The sequence below is a fragment of the Etheostoma spectabile genome, chromosome 7 (assembly GCF_008692095.1).
Source record: "Etheostoma spectabile isolate EspeVRDwgs_2016 chromosome 7, UIUC_Espe_1.0, whole genome shotgun sequence".
In the NCBI taxonomy this organism is placed as follows: Eukaryota; Metazoa; Chordata; class Actinopteri; order Perciformes; family Percidae; genus Etheostoma; species Etheostoma spectabile.
In genome coordinates, this window is record NC_045739.1 from 1,348,617 (window position 1) to 1,373,893 (window position 25,277).

Genomic DNA, 25,277 nt, shown 5'->3' on the forward strand with positions numbered 1-25,277 from the left:
TTCGTCACAACGGTGCGATAAACGGAATGTTATACCGCACCAGCTGCTCCGATTCTCCGACCAATCTCACGCTCCATGGTCCCCTCACTCGCGAACAAGACCCCAAGGTACTTAAACTCCTTCACTTGGGGTAAGGACTCACTCCCTACCTGAAGAAAGCACTCCATCGGTTTCCTGCTGAGAACCATGACCTCAGATTTAGAGGTGCTGATCCTCATCCCAGCCGCTTCACACTCGGCTGAAAACCGATCCAGTGAGTGCTGAAGGTCACAGACCAATGACGCCCCCAGGACCAAATCATCTGCAAAAAGCAGCGATGAGATGCCAAGCCCACCGAACTGCAACCCCTCCCCGCCCCGACTACGCCTCGATATCCTGTCCATAAATACTATAAACAGGATTGGTGACAAAGCGCAGCCCTGGCGGAGGCCAACCCTCACCTGGAACGAGACCGACTTACTGCCGAGAACCCGGACACAGATCTCGCTTTGGTCATACAGAGATTGGATGGCCCTGAGAAGGGACCCCCTTACCCCATACTCCCGCAGCACCTCCCACAATTTCTCCCGGGGGACCCGGTCATACGCCTTCTCCAGATCCACAAAACACATGTAGACTGGTTGGGCATACTCCCAGGCCCTCTCCAAGATCTTTGCGAGAGTGAAGATCTGATCCGTTGTTCCACAGCCAGGACGGAATCTGCATTGTTCCTCTTCAATCCGAGGTTTGACTATCGGCCAAACCCTCCTTTCCAGCACCTTGGAGTAGACTTTACCAGGGAGGCTGAGAAGTGTGATACCCCTGTAATTGGCACATACACTCTGGTCCCCCTTTTTGAAGAGGGGAACCACCACCCCGGTCTGCCACTCCTTAGGCACCGTCCCAGACTTCCACGCAATGTTAAAGAGGCGTGTCAGCCAAGACAGCCCCTCCACACCCAGAGCTTTCAGCAATTCTGGACAGATCTCATCAATCCCTGGGGCTTTGCCGCTGTGGAGTTGTTTGACTACCTCAGCGACTTCCACCAGGGAAATTGACGACAATCCCCCATCATCCTCCAGCTCTGCCTCTACCACAGAGGGCATGTCAGCTGGATTTAGGAGTTCCTCAAAGTGCTCCTTCCACCGCTCTATTACCTCCCCAGTTGAGGTCAACAACGTCCCATCCTTACTGTATACAGCTTGGATGATTCCCCGCTTCACCCTCCTGAGGTGGAGAACGGTTTTTCAGAAACTTCTTCATGTCTTCCCCGAACTTCTCCCACACCCGCTGCTTTGCCTCTGTCACGGCAGAGGCTGCAGCCCGTCAATACCGTCAGTACCTGTCTCCGGAGTCCTCCGGGATAACATATCCCGGAAAGACTCCTTCTTCAGTCGGACGGCTTCCCTGACCACCGGTGTCCACCAGGGTGTTCGTGGGTTACCGCCCCTTGAGGCACCTAAGACCCTAAGACCACAGCTCGCCGCCGCAGCTTCAGCAATGGAAACTTTGAACATTGTTCTCTCAGGTTCAATGCCCCCAGCCTCCACAGGGATGCAAGAAAAGCTCAGACGGAGGTGTGAGTTGAAAGTTCGTCGGACAGGGGCCTCCTCCAGACGTTCCCAATTTACCCGCACTATGCATTTGGGCTTACCAGGTCTGTCCAGAGTCTTCCCCCACCCCCTGACCCAACTCACCACCAGATGGTGAGCCCCATACAGGACTCCATTCAAGGTCCTGTTTGGTGCATATGCACAAACAACAGTCAGAGTCCCCCCCCCCATCACCCTGGGTAAACTCCAACTTAGCGGCACTCAGCCGGGGGCTTGTGAGTATCCCCACACCCGGGCAGAGGTGGGTAGTAACGAGTTACATTTACTCCGTTACATTTACTTGAGTAAGTTTTTGAAAATTTTTTACTTCTAGGAGTAGTTTTAAATCACTATACTTTTACTTGTACTTGAGTAGATTAGTGAAGAAGAAACTGTACTCTTACTCCACTATATTAGGGTACAAGGAGCTCGTTACTTTTCTTTTTACCTCTTTGGTATTCGACGCGTCATTGTTTTTACCCCAGCGTACGTCTCATTTTAATGTTTTATTTTGACAGAGAGAGTCTTCCGCTTAAGGCTCTACCACGTGACTGTGTTCCACCAATCAAACGGCGTTGTGCAGTCAGGTGACCATACTCGTTCTCAGCGGCGGGACCATAGACTGTATATATCTATGGGCGGGACGTGTTAGCCTACAGTCGTAGCAAAACAAAGAATGTCGCCAAGGCAACACAGACGTGGAGGAACCCCCCGGCCTCATAGTGAAAGCATGGTTACCTTAGGAAAAGTGCGAAACAGCAGCTACATCATGCGGCGTCTTCTGTGTCGACCAAATCAAACGGACATGTGAGCATTCAACAACTCAACATCTGACCTGAGGAAACGTAGCGGTAGTTTTAGTTTTTGCTGTGGATAGGTGGATGTTTGTCTTTTAGGTTACATACAGTATGTTTTGCACATGCAGTATCCATCCTAATTTAATGTGACAAGTCTCTCACTTAAGCTATTTTGTAATTAATAAATTAATTTTAATTTATTTTATTGATTGGATGAACAATAGTTTGCCTAAATATGATTATTTTGTATTTTTGTCTGTCTGACTGATGCTTGTGTTAAGAAATAAATCAGATGTTCCTCAACAGTTACTCACTACTTGAGTAGTTTTTTCATCAAGTACTTTTTTACTCTTACTCAAGTAATTATTTCGATGACTACTTTTACTTTACTTGAGTTATATTATTCTGAAATAACAGTACTTTTACTTGAGTAAAATTTTTGGCTACTCTACCCACCTCTGCACCCGGGCAACTCCAGAGTAGGACAGAGTCCAAACAGGAGTACGGTTCCAGGGTTCCAAGACTGCGTAGAGGTGAGCCCCACCAGATCTAACTGGTAGCGCTCAACCTCCCGCACAAGTTCCGGCTCCTTCCCCCACAGAGTCCCCAGTCTGGCCTGAACTTCGCTGCCCCCCATACGGCAACGCACCCGACCCCATTGGTTCCTCCCACAGGTGGTGGGCCCATGGGCTGTATACATTGGCTGATATATGTAAATGTGCTGTATTTATATAGCACTTTTCTAGTCTTACAGGAATTATTCACCATTCACACACATTCATACACTGTGGCCGAGGCTGCCGTACCGGGGATTGAACCACCAACCGCTCTACCACTGAGCCACAGCCGCCCCTATATTGGATTTTTAAATCACCAAACATTTGTATTGATACATATTTGATGCCCCAAATGTTTTGGGGGAGGACCCCCAGACCCCACGCCCTTGGTGTTTATCACATACAGTATGTGCTCATGAGTTTCATGGAAATAAGTCATTCAGAATAGAAAAGCATAAAGAATGACTAAAAGAAATCTTAGACTAAGACTAAGACCAAAACGACCGGTTAGTCAACTAATCGTCTTAGAGCGGGCTGCCCTGGATTGGTCAGTTTTAAAATACCTCCTCACTCCGCACAATACAAGTCTCTGGGACACCGAAACATCTGGAATAATAACAATTAGCCATCGTTCATGTATAAATAAGACACTACAAATCAACTTGATTTTATATTAAAAAGCTCTATGGTGTCCAGAGCAAAGGACATTAAGTCTGTTGCATCTCAGTCTACTTCATGCAGAAAATACCATGTCAATTTTCTTACTTCCATTTTCAGTCTTGAGCAAGTTTCCCCATCATCATTACTGTTTCAACAAAAAGGTCAGGCCAATTGTTTTGTTATTCCCATTTAATTAAAATGCTGCCTGCCTTGATTTATAATTATGCATGACATAATCTCCCTAATAGCTTTAAGTTTGATAAATGTAACCACTCAGGCTTTCACACAGTCCACTGGGAAGATTATTAGGCATTTAAACAGCAGGATTAATCTGCTTTTAGAAAGTAAAAGCTAACAGAATAATCAGATATGTCAGTTTTTATTGACCATGTCTTTTGGCTACATCATTCCAGAAAACAAAATGTTGTGCAAAGTCAATAAAAGTGATCAAAGGTTTGTTAGTGACTCTTTTTACTGGTGTAGCAATAAATTAAAATGTGTTTCATCTTCTAAAAGCAGATTTATTCTTGTGTTTGAGCGACTGAGTGATTAGCTGTCAGAGGTGTTTAAGCCCAGTGAATCTGCAAGGCGCGACTGTTGAGCTGGAAATAAATCATGAGAGAAAACACTTTAATTTGGTCTTCACTAAAAAAAGTGAGCCTTTTTTTATAAACAGAATATTCGGTATTCAAACTGAAAACACAAACAAACTCATGACAACTTCATGACTTTATACATGTTAAAGGGACAGTTCAGATGTTTTGAAATGTGATTGTACGAGCTACTTCTCCATAGTCAGTGTGTTAGCTACAGTAGATGGGGGATCTGCACGCCCCCAGTTTGGAGAAGCAGGCAGGAGTACCCACACAGAAGCTAAGTAATGTCCTGTTGTGGACGGGGGCACCAAATCAACACATTTTACACACTAAAAACATCTATATCAGTTTAAGTGGATGCTATATTTAGAGTTTTTCAGCCCTTTAAAACCTTGGAGAGCTCTTTTCGACGGGGAACTGAAGCTGTTGTCTCTGCTCTAATCCACCAGACTCCTTTGACAAAAACAGTCATTTTACCTCGCAGAACACGATGGGAGTTGCTGGTCTCCCAAATATAGTAAGCACTTTTTATTTTACTATATCTTTTCTACAATTGGCTAACAGTTAACATAGAACCAATCAGACATACGTTTAAATGCTCACTTGACCCACTTTCACTAAACTACGGTGCCGTAAAGTCTACATTCAATCAGATCTCCGTGATCTGCGTAAAGACAGTACAGAGGAACGTTTAAAAAAGCGACAGTAATAACCTAATATACCATCATTACTGAGATTAAACTACATTCTCAGTTATATTTGCACTGAATAACGCATTCCATAAACAGAAACATAACTCTTGCAGTGCACAATATTAGCTCACACATAAAATAGCATCCTAGTGAATTAATCTCCTGTTGCTAACGTACATTCATAAATCCTACATAACATTGTCCCGTATCCACAGGACATCAGATTAACTAATTGATGCATGCACACAGTAGTGTCCACAAGAAAGGAAAGAGTGATAGTGTTCCACGTTAACGCCTTTTCTCTCTCGCTGGAGACCGCTGTGTCCAAGCTGAGGTGTGGAGGTGCTAAAACGGTAAGGGGAAAAAAGTTCCACTTAACCTTGCACTTTGCGCAGCACAGCGCAAAGCCCGACGTAAGCATCTTTTCTAGTTTAAGACCGACGCAGCTGTCAATTTCCTGTCCAGCGCCCATGGGGGGCGTGGCTCGATGATGTCGTACATCGACACAACCTCAAAGCATAATTAGGACGAAAGCGGCACTTTCAAGATTGACCGTATTTTCCTTTTTGGGTCAAATGTTGACTAGGAGAGCTAGGGGCGCTACTATGATAGCATCAAAATCTACATTTATAATCACTAAGAAGGCTTGACACAACATGAGACGCTGCTCTAAGTCTCACCAGGGTCTCTACACATGACCTCAGCATCACCAGGGTCTCTACACATGATCTCAGCATCACCAGGGTCTCTACACATGATCTCAGCATCACCAGAGTCTCTACACATGACCTCAATATGACCTCAGCATCACCAGGGTCTCTACACATGATCTCAGCATCACCAGGGTCTCTACACATGAACTCAGCATCACCAGGGTCTCTACACATGACCTCAGCATCACCAGGGTCTCTACACATGATCTCTGCATCACCTCTACACATGAACTCAGCATCTCCAGGGTCTCTACACATGATCTCAGCATCACCAGGGTCTCTACACATGAACTCAGCATCACCAGGGTCTCTACACATGACCTCAGCCTCACCAGGGTCTCTACACCTGATCTCAGCATCGAGAACATTGTTGGTGTTCACAGAGTTTACTAAAAAGAAAGGTTTCATTGTAGCTTTTGGTTTTCCTGTCCCCGTCCATCTTGCCAGTCAAAAATAGTCGAGAGAGGAGAGTAAAGATGGAGAGCTCCTAACGCTCAGTTCCATATAAACGCAGAGATAATGTGTTGTTTTGTCACTGACCTTGTAGTTGAAAAAGGAGCCTCATATAAGAATGATATTTCCTCCTATGGAGTCCGTTCATTTGCATTCAGAGATTGATTCTTTTTGACTGACAAGATGGCTGCGAGCGGAAACAACAAGAGCTACAACTGCTTCATCGGAGTGGAAATGTGCGTGAGTGTGTATCTGATGATCAGGTGTGTAGATGTGTGTGAGTGTGTATCTGATGAGCAGAAGTGTAGATGTGTGTGAGTGAGTATCTAATGATCAGGTGTGTAGATGTGTGTGAGTGTGTATCTGATGAGCAGGTAGCACCTTGTACGGCAGCCTCGGCCACAGTGTATGAATGTGTGTGAATGGTGAATGGTTCCTGTAATATGTAGAAGGTCTTTGAGTAGTTGTTAAGACTAAAAAAAATGTATATACACATTTCTGCCGGTTATGAAGTTTGTGTGTGTGTCCCGCTGGGCTCAAACTGATGAGCCATGAATAAAGAATACAGCACGCTGGGGGTTGATGTAAGCTGCAGTGCAGAGATAGCGTGTGCAATTACAGCACTGCCACGTGATTATATTCTGAAACTGTTCAAATATTCTTTCTTCTGGTTAATTACACTCCAAATATATGTTTGCCTCTTGGTATTAATCTCTGCATATAAAGCAGAAGACAGCGCTCATTAAATGGCTGCTGCAGAGAAACAATAGAAAGATAGATTCAGGCTCTTTGTTGCACTTTGTTTCAGATTACCACTGCAGAGACAAAAGCTGCTCTATTAAAAGAGATACTGGAACAGTGGGAGTCCTCATTGGCTGCTACCTGCTGCTTGTACAGTGTACAAGCAGCAGGTGTAGTTGAGTACTATTTTACATGTATTGGTAAGGAGCAGAGAAAATATTAAAATGAATACCAGGTTCCCCATTTTGCAAATGTAATTTTATTTCAAAATGTTAAACATACTATACCATGACTTTTTTGACGTTCTACGATGTAACTTATTCGATAATACTCTATTATGACTTTTTACGAGATGTTATAATGACTTATTTATGACTTTGTGTCCTAAAAAAGAGTCTTCCTGACTCAAGAATTTGTGTCATAAAAAGTCATGAAAAATTCATAGTCTAGTATGTTGAAAAAAAGTCATAAAATAGTCAAGTACGAATGTGATAAAAAGTCATTGTAAAGTACGTCATAAAAAGTGATAAAAAGTTGTAGTATAGAATGTCAAAAGATACATACAAAAGTCATTTTATAATAAGACATATTTCAACATTTAGTATAGTCTATCATAGTATATGTGCTGTGAGTTTGACGAATGACCGATGGTGATTCCAAACCCTACCCCAAAGGTTCCTGTACTTTCAGAAAGTATGACCTTCCGATCTGGGACCTTTTGGTACAAAGCCCCCCGGAAAATGTCCCCAGAACTAACCATTGTGTTTTGTGTGTCCCTTTGTGTCCTACCTGCTGGGAGCAGGGCTCCTCCAGCAGCACTCCCAGGCTGCGAGGGTTTTTCTGGTAGTAGGAGATCAGCTCTCCCAGCGTGGCAAAGGAGATCTTATCTGAGACAAAGTATGCCCCGATGATGGAGCGCTGGATCCTGAAGTGGTACACTTTCCCCTCATTCCGGGCTGTAAGAGGACAAAGAGCAAAATATTGGGGGTCACATGAGTTAGCAAGCTAAGGTTCTTGCAAACCTCGCTTTGCGCATGTGTTCTCAAATTAATTAATTAAGATGTTTTTTGCATGTGTTTTTTTTGTTTGCCTCCTGTCGGCCACCGTACAAAGCTGACCTGATGACACTGAGATGAATGCTCTGAAGGGAACTGTCCAACTCACAGCATTAGCATAAGTTACAATCAGATAGTGACTGCAACATGCAGCCAGAATAACATGAGTTTGGTCCTCACAGGAAAGCATTAACTATATTATCATAGACTCAGAGAACAAGACAATGGTGGTGAGGAATGTGTGTAATTGTGTCATAAAACAGAGTAATTGAAGGTTTGTTCTGTATGCACACTCATACAGAGTATGAGTACTCATGATGTTTCAGGATGACTATCAGAGGGAAATTGAGCATATAACTTTTCTCCATGTAACATTTTCTCCCTGGGACCTATAGGACCTTGAAGAAGGGGGGGAAGGGTAGAAAGGAAGGATTCGATAGAAGAAGGAAGTGGACGGAGGGATGGAGAGGGAAATATTCAGACGTAGAAGATGGTGTAGCCAGAGGGTGAAAAGAAAAAAAGGGGACAGAGTGAGAGAAGAGAGAGAAAGGACCTGGAGGTGATGCTGAGGAGAGAGAGAAATAACAATGGCTTTAAAGTCCCAAGTCTCAGGAGGACCATAAAAGGATTGGCCGTGGGCTTAGGCTTCCAAATGTAGGTCACTGCAACGCAAGACAAGACACTAAACGCTACTGTATACAAAACCTTTTTAAGAAAAAGCTTAAATTTAATTACGGAAAACAAAACAAAATCATTACAAATGTGATCTGCCAGCTTACTCAGCTGCCATGTTCTGGGCTGTTTTTTTCCAAATATGTCAAGCAAGGATTGCCTTTGCTAAAGGAGGAGTACAACATTTTGGAGATTTCGTTTTAAAAGTTGGATGACAAAATCAATTTCATGTTTATGTATTAATGAGATAGTTTGCTGTGGATGGAGGCACCTAAAACATCTATATCAGTTTAAGTGGATGCTACATTTAGAATATTTTAACCACTTTACCTTGCTGTGGGATAGCCCTTCATGACGGAGAAACACCTACTGTAGCTAACACACTGACTATAGCTCATACAACCACACTTTAAAATATCTGAACTATCCCTTGAAGAACACAGCTGGAGACAGTTGGTGATTAGCTTAGCTTAGCATTAAGTATTCAATCAGGGAACAACAGCTAGCCTGGCTCCCTCCTATGTTCAAAAATACTCCTTCCAACACCTAAAAGAACGTACAACCAAAACAAAACATCATGTGTCAATTATATTTCTTGAAGAAGATGAAGATGAAAGAATAAACTGCAATGTCTTGTCTAATTCAGTGTTTATATTGTTGCATGCATGGACACTAGGGCTGCACATATTATTACATATATAGACATATTGCAAAAGGCTGCAACATATCGTACTAGACACTACGAGATTTTTTGTTAGTTGAAAGATAGTCAGTAGAAAACTCCACTTTAAAGGGTAACTTTTTTTAGTGGTGCCTGTTAACGTCAATTCAATGTTCAATTTGTTCAATAAAAGATTGTTTGAAAGGATTTCCTTTTAGTTGTTTTAACTTAAACAAGTGATTTCTTCTATTGTAGAAGAACACTGAAAGCAGCAGAAATGCAGAACTGAGTACATTTTAATATCTGTTAATTTATCGTAAGTAATATCGTTATCACAATAGTCAACAATGTTATCATGTATCACATATTTTCCACACATCCTTAACTAAATGTCGATCTTTCTGTTAAAGAGTGAGATCCTTCTTGTAAACATAAAAACATCCGTCAAATTGCGTAAGCTAAACCCACCAGACTCCATGTAAATAAAGAGTAATTTTAGCGTTGTAAAATACACGTCATTCAAAGTCAACAGAAACGATACAAAACTATGAAAAGACATTTTGGGTCATCTTCCTACTTTTCCAATCATACCAGCTCTAGTTTTGTTTGACATAAACACAGTTTACAGATTTACATGTAAAAATACATTGGCTCTATGAACTCTAAAAGTATTGCTTTTTTAAATGGAGTCTGAAGGGTTTAGCGCTAGCAACTTCAGAGCTGTTTCTGGTTAAACAGAAAGGTCTTAAATAGGTTTTAAAAAAGTCTATCTCTGTAATGATCCTTACCATAATGTTATCAGACACTTAGAATATTAATCTGAGCCTTTCGATGGCAATACCACAACTTTTAGCAGACCAAACTGACACTGAATATTTGCCCCGCTTAATACTGTACCAAGTTCAATGATTGCGGTGCTTATAAGTTGCTTAGACACAAAAATAGAGGAAGATAGGGTCCAGGTTGAAAAAAAAACTAGAATTCATCCTTTAATTTACCGTTACATCGTCCAATTACAAAACTGGTGGAAAAAAAACAACAACAACAAACGTACAAGTTTAAAACTATAATCAGCCATTTCTGCCACTGGCGAGCTTTGAAAAGGCTGCCTGAGGGCCCGTTGTGTAACCCACTGCCCCCTGTAGTGGGAGCAGAGAGAGAAAATCGAATGCAGGGAGATTAAGGTTGACAGTGACTGGAGACCCTGAAAGACAGAAGGGAAGTGGAGGCCGGAGGGGTGATGGATGGAGGACAGGAAGGTGGAAAAGAAACAGAGAGGAGGTGAAGAAGAAATTAAGTGAGTGGATTTCCACTGAAATATGGTACGATGGCCGAGAGCTCAAAGCACTGCAACTTAAAGGGTGATTTTGAAATTTTTCATGTGAACAAAAAAAATAATAATTAAAAATTAAAACATCACAACACAAAGGATCTCATTCTTTAACAAAACTGGTCTTTCTCTGTACGGATCCTTTCCATAATGTTGTCTGACACTGAATAATAATCTGAGTGTCAGTGGCCATAAATTTAGTGGATGGAAATTTACGGTGCGCTTTCCTCTATAGGGTTACATTGTCACTTAGACACCAATGCATGGGAAAAAAGGGTCCAGGTTGGAAAAAAAACTAAATAACCCTTTATATAATTTGAAGTGCAAGGCATGATTGGAAGAAGGAAGTTTTATAAATTATGAGACATGACGAGTGGGGAGAGGTCACGGTTGTGGATGGACGGTGGTACCACTTACCAGAGATTGTGTACTCGTCACTGTGACTCTCACTGATGCGAACTAGGAAGGAGCCATCTTTGTTCTGGGAAGCCAGCAGCAGCTTCTCAGCTTTCACACGGTTTATATTCCCATAGTACCACCTGCACAGAGGGCAGAGGAGACACACAGACGAGAGGGATGAGGAAGGGTGTGGGATAAATGGATGATCAGACATTTAACACAAAAAACAGATGAAAACAAAGCAGCACGGGAGTAAATCAATAAATGCATGAGTTCATGAAAGAATGCAATGTGAACAAAAGGGAAGGAGACTGTGTTACGTGTGAAAACAGACATGCCGAAGCCCACTCGTACAATAGCAAAACAGTGTGTGTAGGTAAACACACACACACATAGATCACATTTTGCACATTGTAAGCTGACAATCGCAGAGAAAAGAAAGTATACATTACAAACACACAGTTTAACTAACTGGTTCAGTCAGTTAGAACAACAACAGCATGTTCAGCCACAACCTGGAGCCCGCTGTGTGCATGATGTCAGACTACTACTACAGTATACCAGAATGTACATAAGTACACACACATGTTAGGTATCTTTAAGTAATTCCAATTCATGCTACTTTATACTTCTACTCCACTACTGACAGCTGTAGTTACTTTACAGATTAAGATTGTATGTAGAAAACATACAAAGAACACTGAGGACACAATGCTTTGTGGTAAATAATAAACTATCCAACAGCAAACAATTTGAGCTAAATGGTTTTCGCGCAAAAATGGCTGAATCATTTTAAGATTTCAGCTTCTGAAATGTGAAGATTATTTTCCTACATTTAGCAAATAAAACAATAAATGAATTTATCAAGAAAATCATCAATGTCTAACATAGTTAAAAGTTTGCTTCACCCTAAGAAAACAGCAATGCAACTTAGACATTAATGCATTAACAACCTAATGCTTTACTATATCAAAACAAAAACATCTGTTTAAAACTGCCTATTCCACTTAAATGTCTATTGCTCTGCCTTTTCTGTTGTTTTGTTGTATAGTATTAGTTTTGCTGTTTTTATTATATGAATACCCTGTGCGGCGTCCTTGAGTGCCGAAAAAAGGTGCTTTTAAATAAAATGTATTATTATTATTATATAATACATATATATATATATATACATACAGTAAGGGAGGAGGCAGACAGATTTTTACTTAAAGATGCTGTAGGTGGGATCAGGAAGATCCAGGACTTAGCCAAAGAATTTGAACATTGACAACTTCTCAGTCCCTCAACCCCTTTCTGCTGAAGCCCAAACAATCTCCTAAGCCCCTCCCCCCACGAGGGAGAATGAATGCATGATGAATGCATGAGCAACGATTGACACGCAGTGAGACACCCCCCCCCTAGCCCTGATTGGTGCATCTGACCAGGGAGCGTTGTCTTTTTGCAAAATAAACTACAGGCTGTAGGTGGAGCCAGAGGAGCCGGGTGTTTTTTTTAAAATACCTGCTTTATGTAGTAGTACTTGCCAGTCTACAGAAACTGACCTGTGTTTACTTTGAGTTATCAGCAAGGGCGTGTCTGCTCTGCAAGCATGACTCAGGTTTCACTGACAGTACCAGCAAGACACAGCACAGAACTCACAACAACAGACTCAAGAAATATTGTGCAATGAGTGATTTAAATGAAAAATCCTGTAAAGATAAAGCCATGCTGAACAAGCACTAAGTAACAGCATTGGAGGTTTCTATGGGGACATTTAACAGATACAAGTAGTAAAAGTAGTAAAAATGCCTAGCATTTTCTGCTTTTGTGCTGTTTTATATCCCTTTAAATTTTGTGACTCTGGACTGTTTGCAGTTGCAAGGGATATGCCTTGGTGTATATTAGTAAATACATTAAACAACGAACAAATTAAGAGAGAATAAACAATAAAGCAAAGTACTGCTACAGTCAAGAACATAAATAGTATGCAAAAAGTACGTTAAGACACTCATCATGTCATCTTGAGAGTTTTTCACCATTATCTGACATATCATAGACATGCCTTTATAGAGGCTGACGCCCATAAACGTCTTAAACACAGCAAGATAAGAAAGCAGAGGCAGAGGGCAGGTTCTCTGCAGAGAGACACACACTTGTAGTAGGGTCATAATTGATAAAGATAATTTTTATAGGAGTTTATACATTGTTATGATACTACTCTCTAACAGCACCAATGTGTACCACCCACCTGGGTGACGCACGCCAGCCTTAAGACGCCAGACGCTCATCACACATTGGCTTGGTAGAGAGGGAGGGGAATATGTTTTTAGTAGTGGGAATACCCACGCACACACCACGGGGAGAACATGCAAACTCCACACAAAAAGGCCAGGGATCACCAGGGATTGAACCCAATACCTTCTTGCAGTGAGGCCACAGTGCTAACCATTGGGCAAGTCTTTCGCATAATGCCTTTAAGATAAATGCTGCTTTTTAACCACTTTTTCACACAAAAAATGACCCTGGGTGTAATTCACATGGTCTGCTCCTTTCTGTACATATCAGACTAAACCCAAGCCCTTTATTTTACCTTTACTTTCCCTTAAAAAGACCATCTGACAAGTGTATCTAGTGGGGTAATGGACCATAGTGCAGGGTTCAGAATGCATGTGAACCGCAGCTCAATTTAACCATAATAATAGTGTGAAATAAATGTGTACTGTCGCTGTTACTTAAAGTAGGCTGATAAATCTTTATAGAGGGTTTCAGTGAAAAGATACAGGCAACGCAATTTTCTGTTCACGTGAACGTCGCATGTTAACATCTGGTATCTAACAGACAGAATAGCAACGCGGATTTGGTGTCTCATTTCGGCAACACAACAAATGTGTACAAGCATTTGAAAATTCTGTCCTGGATTTTAACTTCTTAATAATCTTGTGGTGCATTCAAAGTTATTGTAAAATACCCATTTCTCATCTGTTTGTGTCATTTAACAGCAATTTAATGGTGAAAGAAGAAATTATTGTTATTGCATTTTTATAATCATTTAAATTCCCCAATTTTTTGTGCTGATCCAAAATTTACCCAATCTATGACTCAAAACGATGATCGGATCCGAACCGTGAGTTTTGTGATCCGTTGCACCCCTAAATGTAACAGTAAAGTATGTACACCTTAATCTTATCTACAATTTGTTATCTTTCCTGTCTTGCTCCTTGTGTTACTTTCTTGGTCTGTTCCCCGGTAAGTGTCTGTTGTCCTGCTTCTTGTTTTATGTTGATAGTCGGGTTTCCTGTCTTGTCTGATCTTGTCTAGCTTTGCGTTGTGCTTGTCTGATTGTCCTGCCCCACCCTAATGTGCTTCACTTGACGTCTCACTTGTTCCCCCATTACCTCATTACCTCTTGTACTTAACCTCTGTGTTCCTTTTGTCTTGTGCTTTGTCGGTTTTTCCTGTCACTGCATGCAGCCTGTTTCCACGCTTGTTGATGAGCCGTCCTGTTGCCGCCTTCCCGTCTCTGCTCCCAGTATTCCCTGTAAGTTTCCCTGCCTTGTCGTCCTGTCTGTTTCCCTGCTGCTGTCCCCTGGACCCCCGTTGGTCTGTGTTTTTCCTTGTGGGTTGTTTTTTGTTCGTTCCAAACTTCAATAAACGGCTGTACACCTGTTCCTGCCTCCTCCTCCTCTCTGCAATTGGGTCCTCTCCTCATCACCCCATAACAGAACGACAAAGCCAACAATGGACCCAGCAGAGTACAGATTTGACCCGCTCCTGCACCCGTTTGACCCATTGGCGGATCTCATGTCCGCCGCCTTCCGCCGCATGCACGAGGTGGACCCCACGGAGACATGGCACCTCATGATGGTGCGGTGGGAACAGGTGGACGCGGAGTTTGGTCCCCTCCCGGAGCCTAATGAGACGGATTCCCGGGGAGTTGCCACTGATGAGTCCTCCCCTGGCCCCTGGCCGACGGCCAACCTTTGTGGCCCTCGGCCGGCAGTCAGCGCCCCCGACCCCCAGCCGGCGTCTGGGCCTCTGCCCTCCCTGGGCATTGGCACCTGGGGTCCCCCTGGTCCCGGTTCTGGGGGTCCCCTGGGGCCCAGTCCCCTGGCTTCCTCCGGTCCTGGACTTAGTCCCAGGCCCTCAGGAACCCCAGTTCCTCATATGTTAGCCCCCCTTAGTTCTAGTCTCCCTAGTCTTGTGTCCGTCCCTGTCTCTGTCTGTGTTCCCGTGTCTTTGTTCCTATCCCCGTCTATACGCCTGTTTGTGTCCCTGTCCCCGTGCTTATCCCTGTGCCTTCGTCTGTCCCCGTGCTTGTCTCAGTCCCAGTGTTTGTCCCTGTCCCGGTCACCGTCTCTGTCATTGTCTCCGTTCCTGTCCCCGTTTTCCTCCCTTTCCCTGTGTCTGCCCCGTCTAAATTATTCCCTAGACCCAATCCGCCTATAGTCACATCGTCTCCGTCCATCCCATCTAAAATTGTCCCTGAACCTGACCCATCTGTCTCCATTCCGTCCGCGTCCCAACCTGTCCGGTCTATGCCTGTCCCGTTTCCTAGTGAGCCTCCTCGCGCGCGCCCCCCCCCCCCCCCCCCGTGGGCTTTCCCGTGTCCCTTGTGCGCCCCCCCCCCCCGTGGGCTTCCTCGTGCTCCTCGTGCGCCCCATCTCGTCTCGACTCGTCTCTCTTCTTGTCGTCTCTTTACGTATTCCACTCTCTGCTTTGGTTTCTTTCAGTCCCCGTTCCTGTCTGTCTCGCTCTCCTTTTGGTTTGTCTGGCTTTCTGTGTCTCGTCTTCTCCCTCGTCTTTTCTCTCCGCCCTACTCATCCAGCCTCTCTGTGTGTCCCCTTCGCTCGGTCCCTATCTCTCCCTTTTTCTGTTTGTTTGTGTGGGTGACTCTCCCTGTGGCTCTCCGTTTTTTCCAGTCCATCTCAATTTCTCTGTTTTTTGCCCCTCTCTCCGTGCTCCCTTACTCTGTTCCTGTCCTCCGGTTCCTCACTTGTCTCCGTCCTCGCCCCATCCCTTTACTTGTTTCCATTGCTCTGTCTCTTTTGTTCCCTGTGTCTGTCTGTCTCTCCCTCGCTCTGTGTATCACTGATGCTCTGTCTCTTTTTCTCTTTCTGTCGGCCTTGCTCTCTGCGTGTCTCCCTCTCGGTCACTGTGTCTTTCTGTCTTGCTCCTCTTTGCCTGTCCGGCTCTCTGTGTTTTGTCATCTCTCCGTCTCTGTTTAGCTCCCTCTCTCAGTGTGTCTCTCTTGCTTTGTCTCCGCCTGTGCCTGTGTCCGTCTGCCTGGCTCTCTGTGTCCCTCTGTCTTCTTCTCTGCCTCGGTCCGCCTCGCCCTCTATGTCTCTCGGTCTCCCTCTGGGTCCCTGCCCCTAATTCCTCCTCCGCTCCTTTTCTCTCGTCCCTCTCCCCGGTTTCTTGCTTGTCTCCGGTCTATGCCTAGCTTGCCTCGTGCCCTTTCCCTGGGTCTTTCCTAGTGCTCTTTTCTTGTGCCCTTTACACATGCTCTGCCCTTGTATCGCCCTCGTGCCATTTTCCCCTATGCCCTCTCCTTGTCTGCTCTCTTGTCTCTTTGTTTTGTCTCCCATCTCGTCTTGTCTCCTCTTTCCGCCTTGTCTCTTCTCTTTGCCTTGTATCTTCTTTCGTCCTGTCTCCTTACTTCGTCTCCTCACCCTCATCACCTCTTTCGTCTCCCCTCCTCTCTCGTCTTGTCTCTTCTCTTGTCACGTTTCATCTTTTCTCTTGTCTCCTCCTTGGTCCTCTCTCGCTCCCTCCTTCTCTCCCCTTCCCAGTCCCTTTCTCGCTCCCTCCTTCCTTGGCCCTCTTTTGCTCCCTCCTTCCCAGTCCCTCTTTCTCCTTCCCAGTCCCTCTCTCGCTCCCTACTTCCTTGTCCCTCTCTTGCTCCCTCTTTTCCAGTCCCTCTCTTTTCCCTCTTTTGTTCCCTGATTTGTTCACTTCCTTGCTCCCTGTCCTGTTCCCTCTGTGGCTCCTCCGTTCCTTGTCCCGTCGTCCTGGCTCCTCGTGTCCTTGTTCCCTGCTTCCCTGTGTCCTGGCTCCCCTGGTCCTCCTGCCTCCCTGTGCCCCGATCCCTGGTCCCCCTCTCCCCCAGTGTCTGTCGCCCTCTCAGGGTTGTTTTTTGTTCTTTATGGGTTTGTTTTGACATCTGGTATCTGTCTTTGGTGGGGGGGTACTGTTATGGTTTGGGGTTTTTACTGGGGTTATCTTTCCTGTCTTGCTCCTTGTGTTTGTTTCTTGGTCTGTTCCACGGTAAGTGTCTGTTGTCCTGCTTCTTGTTTTATGTTGATAGTCTGGTTTCCTGTCTTGTCTGATCATGTCTAGCTTGTGGGTTGTTTTTTGTTTGTTCCAATCGTCAATAAACTGCTGTACACCTGTTCCTGCCTCCTCCTCCTCTCTGCAATTGGGTCCTCTCCTCATCACCCCATAACATACAACTATTATTAGGTACACCTAAAACTAACCCAGTCTGATACACAGTCCTGCAGTACATCTTCCTTTATGCAGGTTGTAATGTTCTAGTTTCCAGAGGTGTGTGCTGCCGTTTGTGCTGCTGTTGATCTGTATTCCGTTATACTACGAATATTTAATCTTTTCCTTAATAAAGGGATACTTCAGATGTTTCGATGTGTATGAGCTACTTCTCCATAGTCAGTGTGTTAGCTATAGTAGATGGGGGGGGGGTCGGCACGCCCCCAGTTTGGAGAAGCAGGCAAGAGTACTGACACAGAAGCTATGTCCTGCTGTTGACGGGGGCAGCAGCTCAACACATTTTACACACTAAAAACATCTATTAGTTTAAGTGAACGTAAAATTTCTTTCAGCTTTACCTTGCTGTCAGACTTACCATATTTTTATCAAAGGAGTCTGGTGGCCTTGAAGAGAGCAGAGATAACAGCTTCAGTTCCCCGTCGTAAAGAGCTGTCTGACAGCAAGGTAAAGGGCTGAAAATATTCTATTTCTATACTACACACTTAAACTGATATTGATTGTCAGTACTCCTGCCTGCTTCTCCAAACTGGGGGCGTGCCGACCCCCCATCTACTGTAGCTAACACTCTGACTATGGAGAAGTAGCTCATACAACTACACTTTACATAAGTTCGAACTATGACTTTGATATAAATGTGATGGACAAAATATTACAGAAACCTGTATATTATGTGTGCCTGTAAACTGAAGCATATATCTTTACAAGAATTTGACAGGAGATAATAAACAGCAGAAAGCACACCTAGATGAACACTGGTGCTTGCAATCTCTTTGGTGTCTATAAAAACATAGTCTTTCTTTGCCAGACCTTCCTCCAAAGAGGTGCCTCTGCTAAATAGTCTCAGGAAGGAAGTTGTTTTGATGGAACATGTGTACGTTCAGAAGTAGTTTTAGTCGTCAACAGAAAACTCAGATTGGACAGAAATTCTAGCTAGCTGTCTGGATTTACCCTGCAGAGATCTGAGGACCAGGTAACCATAGTCCTCAGAAATCCACCAGAGGTCAGAACGCCAAGACAAAGAAAGCCCAGGGCAATTTCTGACCTAAATGAGTGAAATCCGGATGATTTTCAGGCGGCAACAGAGGCGGAACGTTGCGGATATAGACTAATAAAAAAGTAACAAAACTTTGTCTTTTTTTTTGGCTTAACATAGTTTTTGTCATGGTGTGACAGTGGGACATGTGGAGTCAGTGTTGGATCAGAGGCATGAACACAGACAGACAAGCCAACCGTTGAAACCGGTGAAACATGATGATTCCCTGCAGGCTGAATGAATAATAGAGGATCTGCAGCTGCAGCCTCGCGGCTACTTTTAGCTCCAGTCTGGTTCTACAGCAGCAGCAGAGGTTGTTTTAGGTTGTTAACTTTGCTATGGATGCCAGGAGAATGGCAGTAGACTCCATTTTAACTTTTTTGAGATCGATGTTAAGATTAATCCTTTTGGTCATTTCCAAAAATAACTAAATATTTTTAAATAAAGTAAATACTTTTTTTTTTGTAATCTGTGACAGTAAACTGAATAGCTTTGGATTTCAGATTCTCTGTTGGACAAAATTAGCTGTTTCAATGTCAGCTTGGGCTTTTTCAGGACCATTTTCAGACTTAAAATGAATCAAACCAAACTAAATCATGGGGGTGGTAGTAGCTCAGCCCATAGGGAGTTGGGTTGGGAACCGGAGGGTTACTGGTTCAAGTACCCGTACGGACCTAAGTATGGTGGTGGACTGGTAGCTGAAGAGGTGCCAGTTCACCTCCTGGGCACTGCCAAGGTGCTTTTGAGCAAGGTACCGAACCCCCAACCGCTCGGGGCGCCTTTCCATGGGCAGCCCCCTTACTCTGACATCTCTCCATTAGTGCATGTGTAGGTCCTGAGCATGTGTGTGTAATTCAGGCCTGTGTGTAATAACAACAGAGTGAAAAGTGTAGTTTCCCCTTGTGAGATTAATAAAGTATAATAAAAAAAATGAAAAAATAAAAACATCAATCAAGAAAACAATTAACCAAAGATTGAATGAACATAGTCTACTTGTTAGCAGCCCTAACTACTTTAAGATCAGGTTGATTGTCTTGTCCAACCAGTGGTCCAAAACTTGAAGATATTTAATTTGATTTCATTAAAGACTAAAAAAACAAATTAAATATTCACATTTGAGATGGTTGAACCAGTGGGGTTTTGCCATATTTGCTTTCGCACATTACATAAAGGTCCCATGGCATGAAAACTTCACATTTAGAGATTTTTATTAACATTATGCGTTATGAGGTCATTAGGGGCAAGGTTACCTCCCCTTTCTCCGCTTTGCCCGCCCCCAGAAAATTTGGCCTGTCCATGAAAGAGAGAGAGACATCATGGCTTTCAAAAAAGCAAAGTGGCAGTTGGTCAAGGCCCCCTGCCTCAAAAGCTACAGACTCAGAAATGGCACATACTAAGGAAAGCTCATTGTGGGACTGGCTCTAGTGGCTGTAATTCTGCACCAAGGCTGAATTTTGGGAAAGAGACTTCAGATACAGTATTAGGGGACCACTAAGGTCTATATAAAAGAGACTTCAGATACAGTGTTAGGGGACCACTAAGGTCTATATAAAAGAGACTTCAGATACAGTGTTAGGGGACCACTAAGGTCTATATAAAAGAGACTTCAGATACAGTGTTAGGGGACGACTAAGGTCTATATAAAAGAGACTTCAGATACAGTATTCAGGGACCAATGAGGCCTGTATAAAAGAGAACTCAGATACAGTATTAGGGGACCACTGAGGCATATGTAAAAAAAGACTTTGGATACAATATTAGGGGACCACTAAGGTCTATATAAAAGAGACTTCAGATACAGTATTAGGGGACCACTAAGGTCTATATAAAAGAGACTTCAGATACAGTATAAGGGGACCACTAAGGTCTATATAAAGAGACTTCAGATACAGTATTAGGGGACCACTAAGGTCTATATAAAAGAGACTTCAGATACAGTATAAGGGGACCACTAAGGTCTATATAAAAGAGACTTCAGATACAGTGTTAGGGGACCAAAAAGGTCTATATAAAGAGACTTCAGATACAGTATTAGGGGACCACTAAGGTCTATATAAAAGAGACTTCAGATTCAGTATTAGGGGACCACTAAGGTTTCTATAAAAGCGACTTCAGATACAGTAGGGACCAATGAAGCCTATATAAAAGCATCCAAAAAGCAGCATGTCATAGTGTCAACCGTTTTTAATTTTTAAGCAATCATTTTTAGAGACTTCCTTTTAAAATATTATAGTTCAAATGACATAAAAACAAATTGTAATAATAAAGTAAATGTATAAAAATCATCTATCAAAACCATTTTCAGTTGATTGACTAACCAACTAATTGACTAATCATTTCAGATCTAGATATGATTTAACATAACTGTAAAAATCTGTCAGGAAGGGAAAATGACATTTCTCTACAAGAGTAGACACTGGGATACATTTAGTTTTTGCAGTGGTGACTGAACCGGTTCATATTGATATTTTGATATCAACACTGATATCTTTCACAGCAGGTCAAACCTCGGTCAGTTATCAGCTTTTATTTACACAATGTTTTCAGAATGGGAACAGTATTTAAGGTTGTGTTCCTATACTGCCAACAGTTAACGACCATGTCTCTCTGTATCTGTTTCTTCAGACCTGTCCGTCTACATGTCTCTCTGAATCTGTGTCTTCAGACCTGCCCCTCTACATGTCTCTCTGTATCTGTGTCTTCAGACCTGTCCCTCTAAATGTCTCTCTGTATCTGTGTCTTCAGACCTGTCCCTCTACATGTCTCTCTGTATCTGTGTCTTCAGATCTCTCCCTCTACATGTCTCTCTCTAGCTGTGTCTTCAGACCTGTCCCTCTACATGTCTCTCTGTGTCTTCAGATCAGGGGCGGCTGCGGTCGCCTGCCAATCGGAAAGTTGGTGGTTTGATCCCTGGTCCTGCATTTCCATGTCAAAGTGTCCTTTTGCAAGACACTGAACCCTGAGTCTGTCCCTCTACAATACATATCGCTCTGGATCTGCTTCACATGTTGAATATATTAAGGCAACTTTTGGGGGTAACTGGGTCAAAATACCAGTGTTTTGTCTGTTTATGAAATATAAATTGTCATTTTATTAAAATGTTGTGTTACATCTTCTAAGCCAGTTTCATTCCAACATATTACTATTATTGTACACTTATTTTTGGACTTCATGGTCTATAATGTCATTCATTTTACATTATGCCTATTGTTTTAGTTAAACCCACAGAAATTGATTGATCCATGATACTTGTGGGTAATTTTGTCAAAGGAAACCCATATTTTTTTATTCAGAAACTTAGAAAAGGACATGATGTTTTTAGTCTCACAGCAGATCAAACGCCAGTTGTTCTCCCATCAGCACCGTATACTCAAAAAGAAAAAGAGAAGCTGTAAGCAGAGGATGTTTTTCCAACACTCACTTGTGTTTGGCGAACTCGTCCTGCAGCAGAGCCACGTAGTTGGCCGGGATCAGTCCGGACTCCAGAGACCCAGTCAGCTTCTTGGCCAGCACGTACTCCCCCCGCTTCTCGATCACCGACAGCTTGTCCCCCTCCTTCACCGTCAGCTCGTCGTCGCTGCGGGCCTCGAAGTCGAAGAGCGCCGCGTAAAGCTGCACCGGCCGCTTCTTGGGCGACGGGATGCGGATGTCCCCGTACACGGTGCGGATCTCCGCCGTCTGCGCGTCCGGGTTGGCGATGACATGGTTGTTGTTGGGGACGTTTGGGTAGCGGACGTCCGGCCATATGCAGTTCCAGAGCCGACTTAAACACGGCATACAGGTGCGACAGCAACCCTCCATCCCGGGACATGAATGAGCGCGGCGGCGGCTTATTCCAGGTTTTAGCGTAAACCCGGTCAATAAAACGCGTTTCAGGCTTTCTCAGTGCGCTGAAAACGGCCTTGTCCAGCCTACAGCGAGCAGACGGTCAGTCCTCCGGGCTTCCTCTCTTCCTCTGGCTGCAAACATAATGCACCGCCAGCAATAGTTGGGTAGATTAGCCGGAGGAACCGGTTTTTTTTTCTGTTGAGATCACGGATCTGAGCTCCACGCCTGCATTGCGCACGGCGGCCGCGGGAATGCGGAAAGGAAACGGGAGTGGAGTGCATCCAAGTCGGATAGGTTCCCTGCGAGGACTCGGTGGCTCGAGCCAAGACGAACCAAGAATGTGAGCATGGCTCCAGTGAAAATGTTAATCCATTGTTATCTGGTGCGAACGGGAAAACGGCTGCATCAGCTGATGCGCAGGTGTTTAATCCACGAGAGGAACAGAGAAAGATGTAAAGTGGTGGTACGGTGTCCAAAGTTTCAGTTTGGCGCTCCGCACACCTCCTGCTGCTCACACACCTGCTGACGTAGGCTAAGGGGTGTGTGTGTGTGTGTGTGTGTGTGTGTGTTGTGTGTGTGTGTGTGTGTGTGTGTGTGTGTGTGTGTGTGTGTGTGTGTGTGTGGGCGCGTGTGTGTGTGCGCGGGCGCGTGTGTGTGTGCGCGTTTGTCCTTATGCCTTTTTGGCTCTGGGACAGTTTTCCCTGAAGGTTATTGTCTGTGTTTGCTAAACAGTTTCCACCAACCTCGTGAATGTCAAGTACTAAATAAAATGTTTTTTATTTTTTATTTATCTTTACTAGACTACATCATGAACACCCTTCCGTTTTGTAAAATCTTCATATTGACCTAGTATTACTCTATATAATATATAATAATTAGTACATGTAGAATGCAGTTTTATTTACTTTAACAGTTTTGATCTTGAACTTGATCTCATCATGGGAGAAAATTAATGTTGTCGTTATGGTTATGAATTAAAGGTGTGTCTGTAGTAGAGAAAATAACTATTTATCGTGTTGTGTTTTATTTGATTATGAATTTAACATATTATAGAATGGTGGTTGGAGAAAACAAGTGATTTAAAGACAACAGCTCGGCCCTGGGAACTCATACTTCAGGAGCAATACAATTAAATGACTGGAATACCAGAGTCTGAAAGTGCTGAAGTGTCTTTTTTTTTTACACTGTCGCAATATTTTAATGTCATCTTCCTCTGGCTTTTTATTTATAGAGTCTAATGCCTGCAGTCTTCAGTCTCCCTCCCTTTATGCCTTTTATCCTGCATCAGTTCTGCATCAGTACTGTAGGATACAGTTGCTTCTAATTATTATCATCACCTCTTTGTGCTCGGTTGAATGATGTTCTGAGAAGAGATGTAGAGGATGTAGATCTCTTTTAGTTGTGTTGCTCCCAAATGAGACAAAACACAAACAAAGCAGTAGTCAAAGAGAAAAGTACCGTGTGATAGATCGTCTTACAACACTCTACGAGCTCCATTGTTGTTAGAAACACATCAGTGAGCCACTGTGTTGCATGGCTGACATGTTCCTGCATCCCCATGAACACACACACTGTGTTATTCTGCCTCAGTCCCACACACACAGTCCTGCTGCCAGCAGCCGAATACTCACTTGAGCCCCAAATGTGGAATAATCTGCGGCTAAAAATAGTCCCCAACAAATGCACCATTTCCTCCTGTTAGTTTGACTAAAACTACAGTGAGCAGCTGTTAAGTTGTTTCTTTAAAGTCAAACCATTTATTTGTGAGTACAGAAGTCAAAAAGTATTGTTGATTTTGGTCTTTTCGTGAAAAATCCACTTTTATCCTTATAAGTCTATGAAGGACAGAAGCTGCCTAAATCAAAGATTTGAGAATGAATGCTGGATGGTCATTCAGACTTGGCCTTGCGTGTCTCTATTATAACGTCCAGGAGCATGCACAAACAAAACAGAATAAATCATCTTGACAATGACCCCACTGAGGTTAAACAGCTGCGTTTCTCTACCTTTTGGATGAGAGACAAAACGTCTTCAGAGCACCTTTAATCAAGTCTAGTTGCCCTTGAGTTTATCCTTCCCTTAGTCTGGCATGTCCAGCCCTTCCTCCACAGCACTGAGAAGGAGGGTCTGGATAGTCCTCACAGAATTCTGGGATGGAGGTAAACATGCTCTGGTTCATTGGCATTTCTTTAAACCAATAACAATCATCATGGACGGGGCTAAGCTCCGGACGGAGACACAGTGCTTCTGCTAAATAGTCTCGGGAAGGAAGTTGTTTTGGTGGAACATGTGTACGTTCAGAAGTAGTTTTAGTCTTCAACAGAAAACTCAGATTGGACAGATAGTCTAGCTAGCTGTCTGGATTTACCCTGCAGAGATCTGAAGACCAGGTAACCATAGTCCTCAGATTGGACAGATAGTCTAGCTTGCTGTCTGGATTTACCCTGCAGAGATCTGAGGACCAGGTAACCATAGTCCTCAGATTGGACAGATAGTCTAGCTAGCTGTCTGGATTTACCCTGCAGAGATCTGAGGACCAGGTAACCATAGTCCTCAGAAATCCACCAGAGGTTAGAACGCCAACACAAAGGAAGATTTCTATTTTGGCATCTCCCGTCCTTCATATAGTAAGCCTGCTATAGTACCCTGCCAGACAGGTACCATCTTAAAGCAGCAGGAAAGTTTAAAGACTATAACTGATTCAAATCCAACATGAAAGCTGTTCAGCTTGAGCTCTAATCTTAATCTTTCAGTTGGAACGACACCTTTAAATGGGTGACAGGCTCAGCTTCTCAGCATACACGTTGACTTTATAAGCTACCGTTACATCAGAGACGTGATGAACAGTCTCCATAATACAGACTGATGTTCTGGTTCTGGTCACAAAGTTAAAAGCTCAAAGAACCAGGATTTTCAGCTAAATGAATACGATCCTGCAATAATAAAAAAAAAATGAAAAGGAGGAGGAAGGACAATTTTCTAAAGTCAAAGTATCAGTACATCAATGTTAAAATACTCGGAGACAAGTTCAGGTCT

The 25,277-nt window shown here is 43.5% G+C and overlaps 1 protein-coding gene across 1 annotated transcript in view; it reads right to left on the minus strand.

The window, feature by feature from the left end:
* srms (src-related kinase lacking C-terminal regulatory tyrosine and N-terminal myristylation sites) overlaps positions 1 to 22,758 on the minus strand; it is a 42,007-nt gene extending 19,249 nt beyond the window's left edge. The window contains exons 1-3 of the mRNA XM_032520231.1: positions 21,835 to 22,758; positions 10,916 to 11,037; positions 7,570 to 7,736 (exon numbers count right to left, since the gene is read on the minus strand). Coding sequence (XP_032376122.1) covers positions 7,570 to 7,736; positions 10,916 to 11,037; positions 21,835 to 22,214 — 669 coding nt within the window. The 5' untranslated portion in view covers positions 22,215 to 22,758. The remainder of the gene's footprint in view (positions 1 to 7,569; positions 7,737 to 10,915; positions 11,038 to 21,834) is intronic.
* Between the last annotated feature and the right edge of the window lie 2,519 nt (positions 22,759 to 25,277).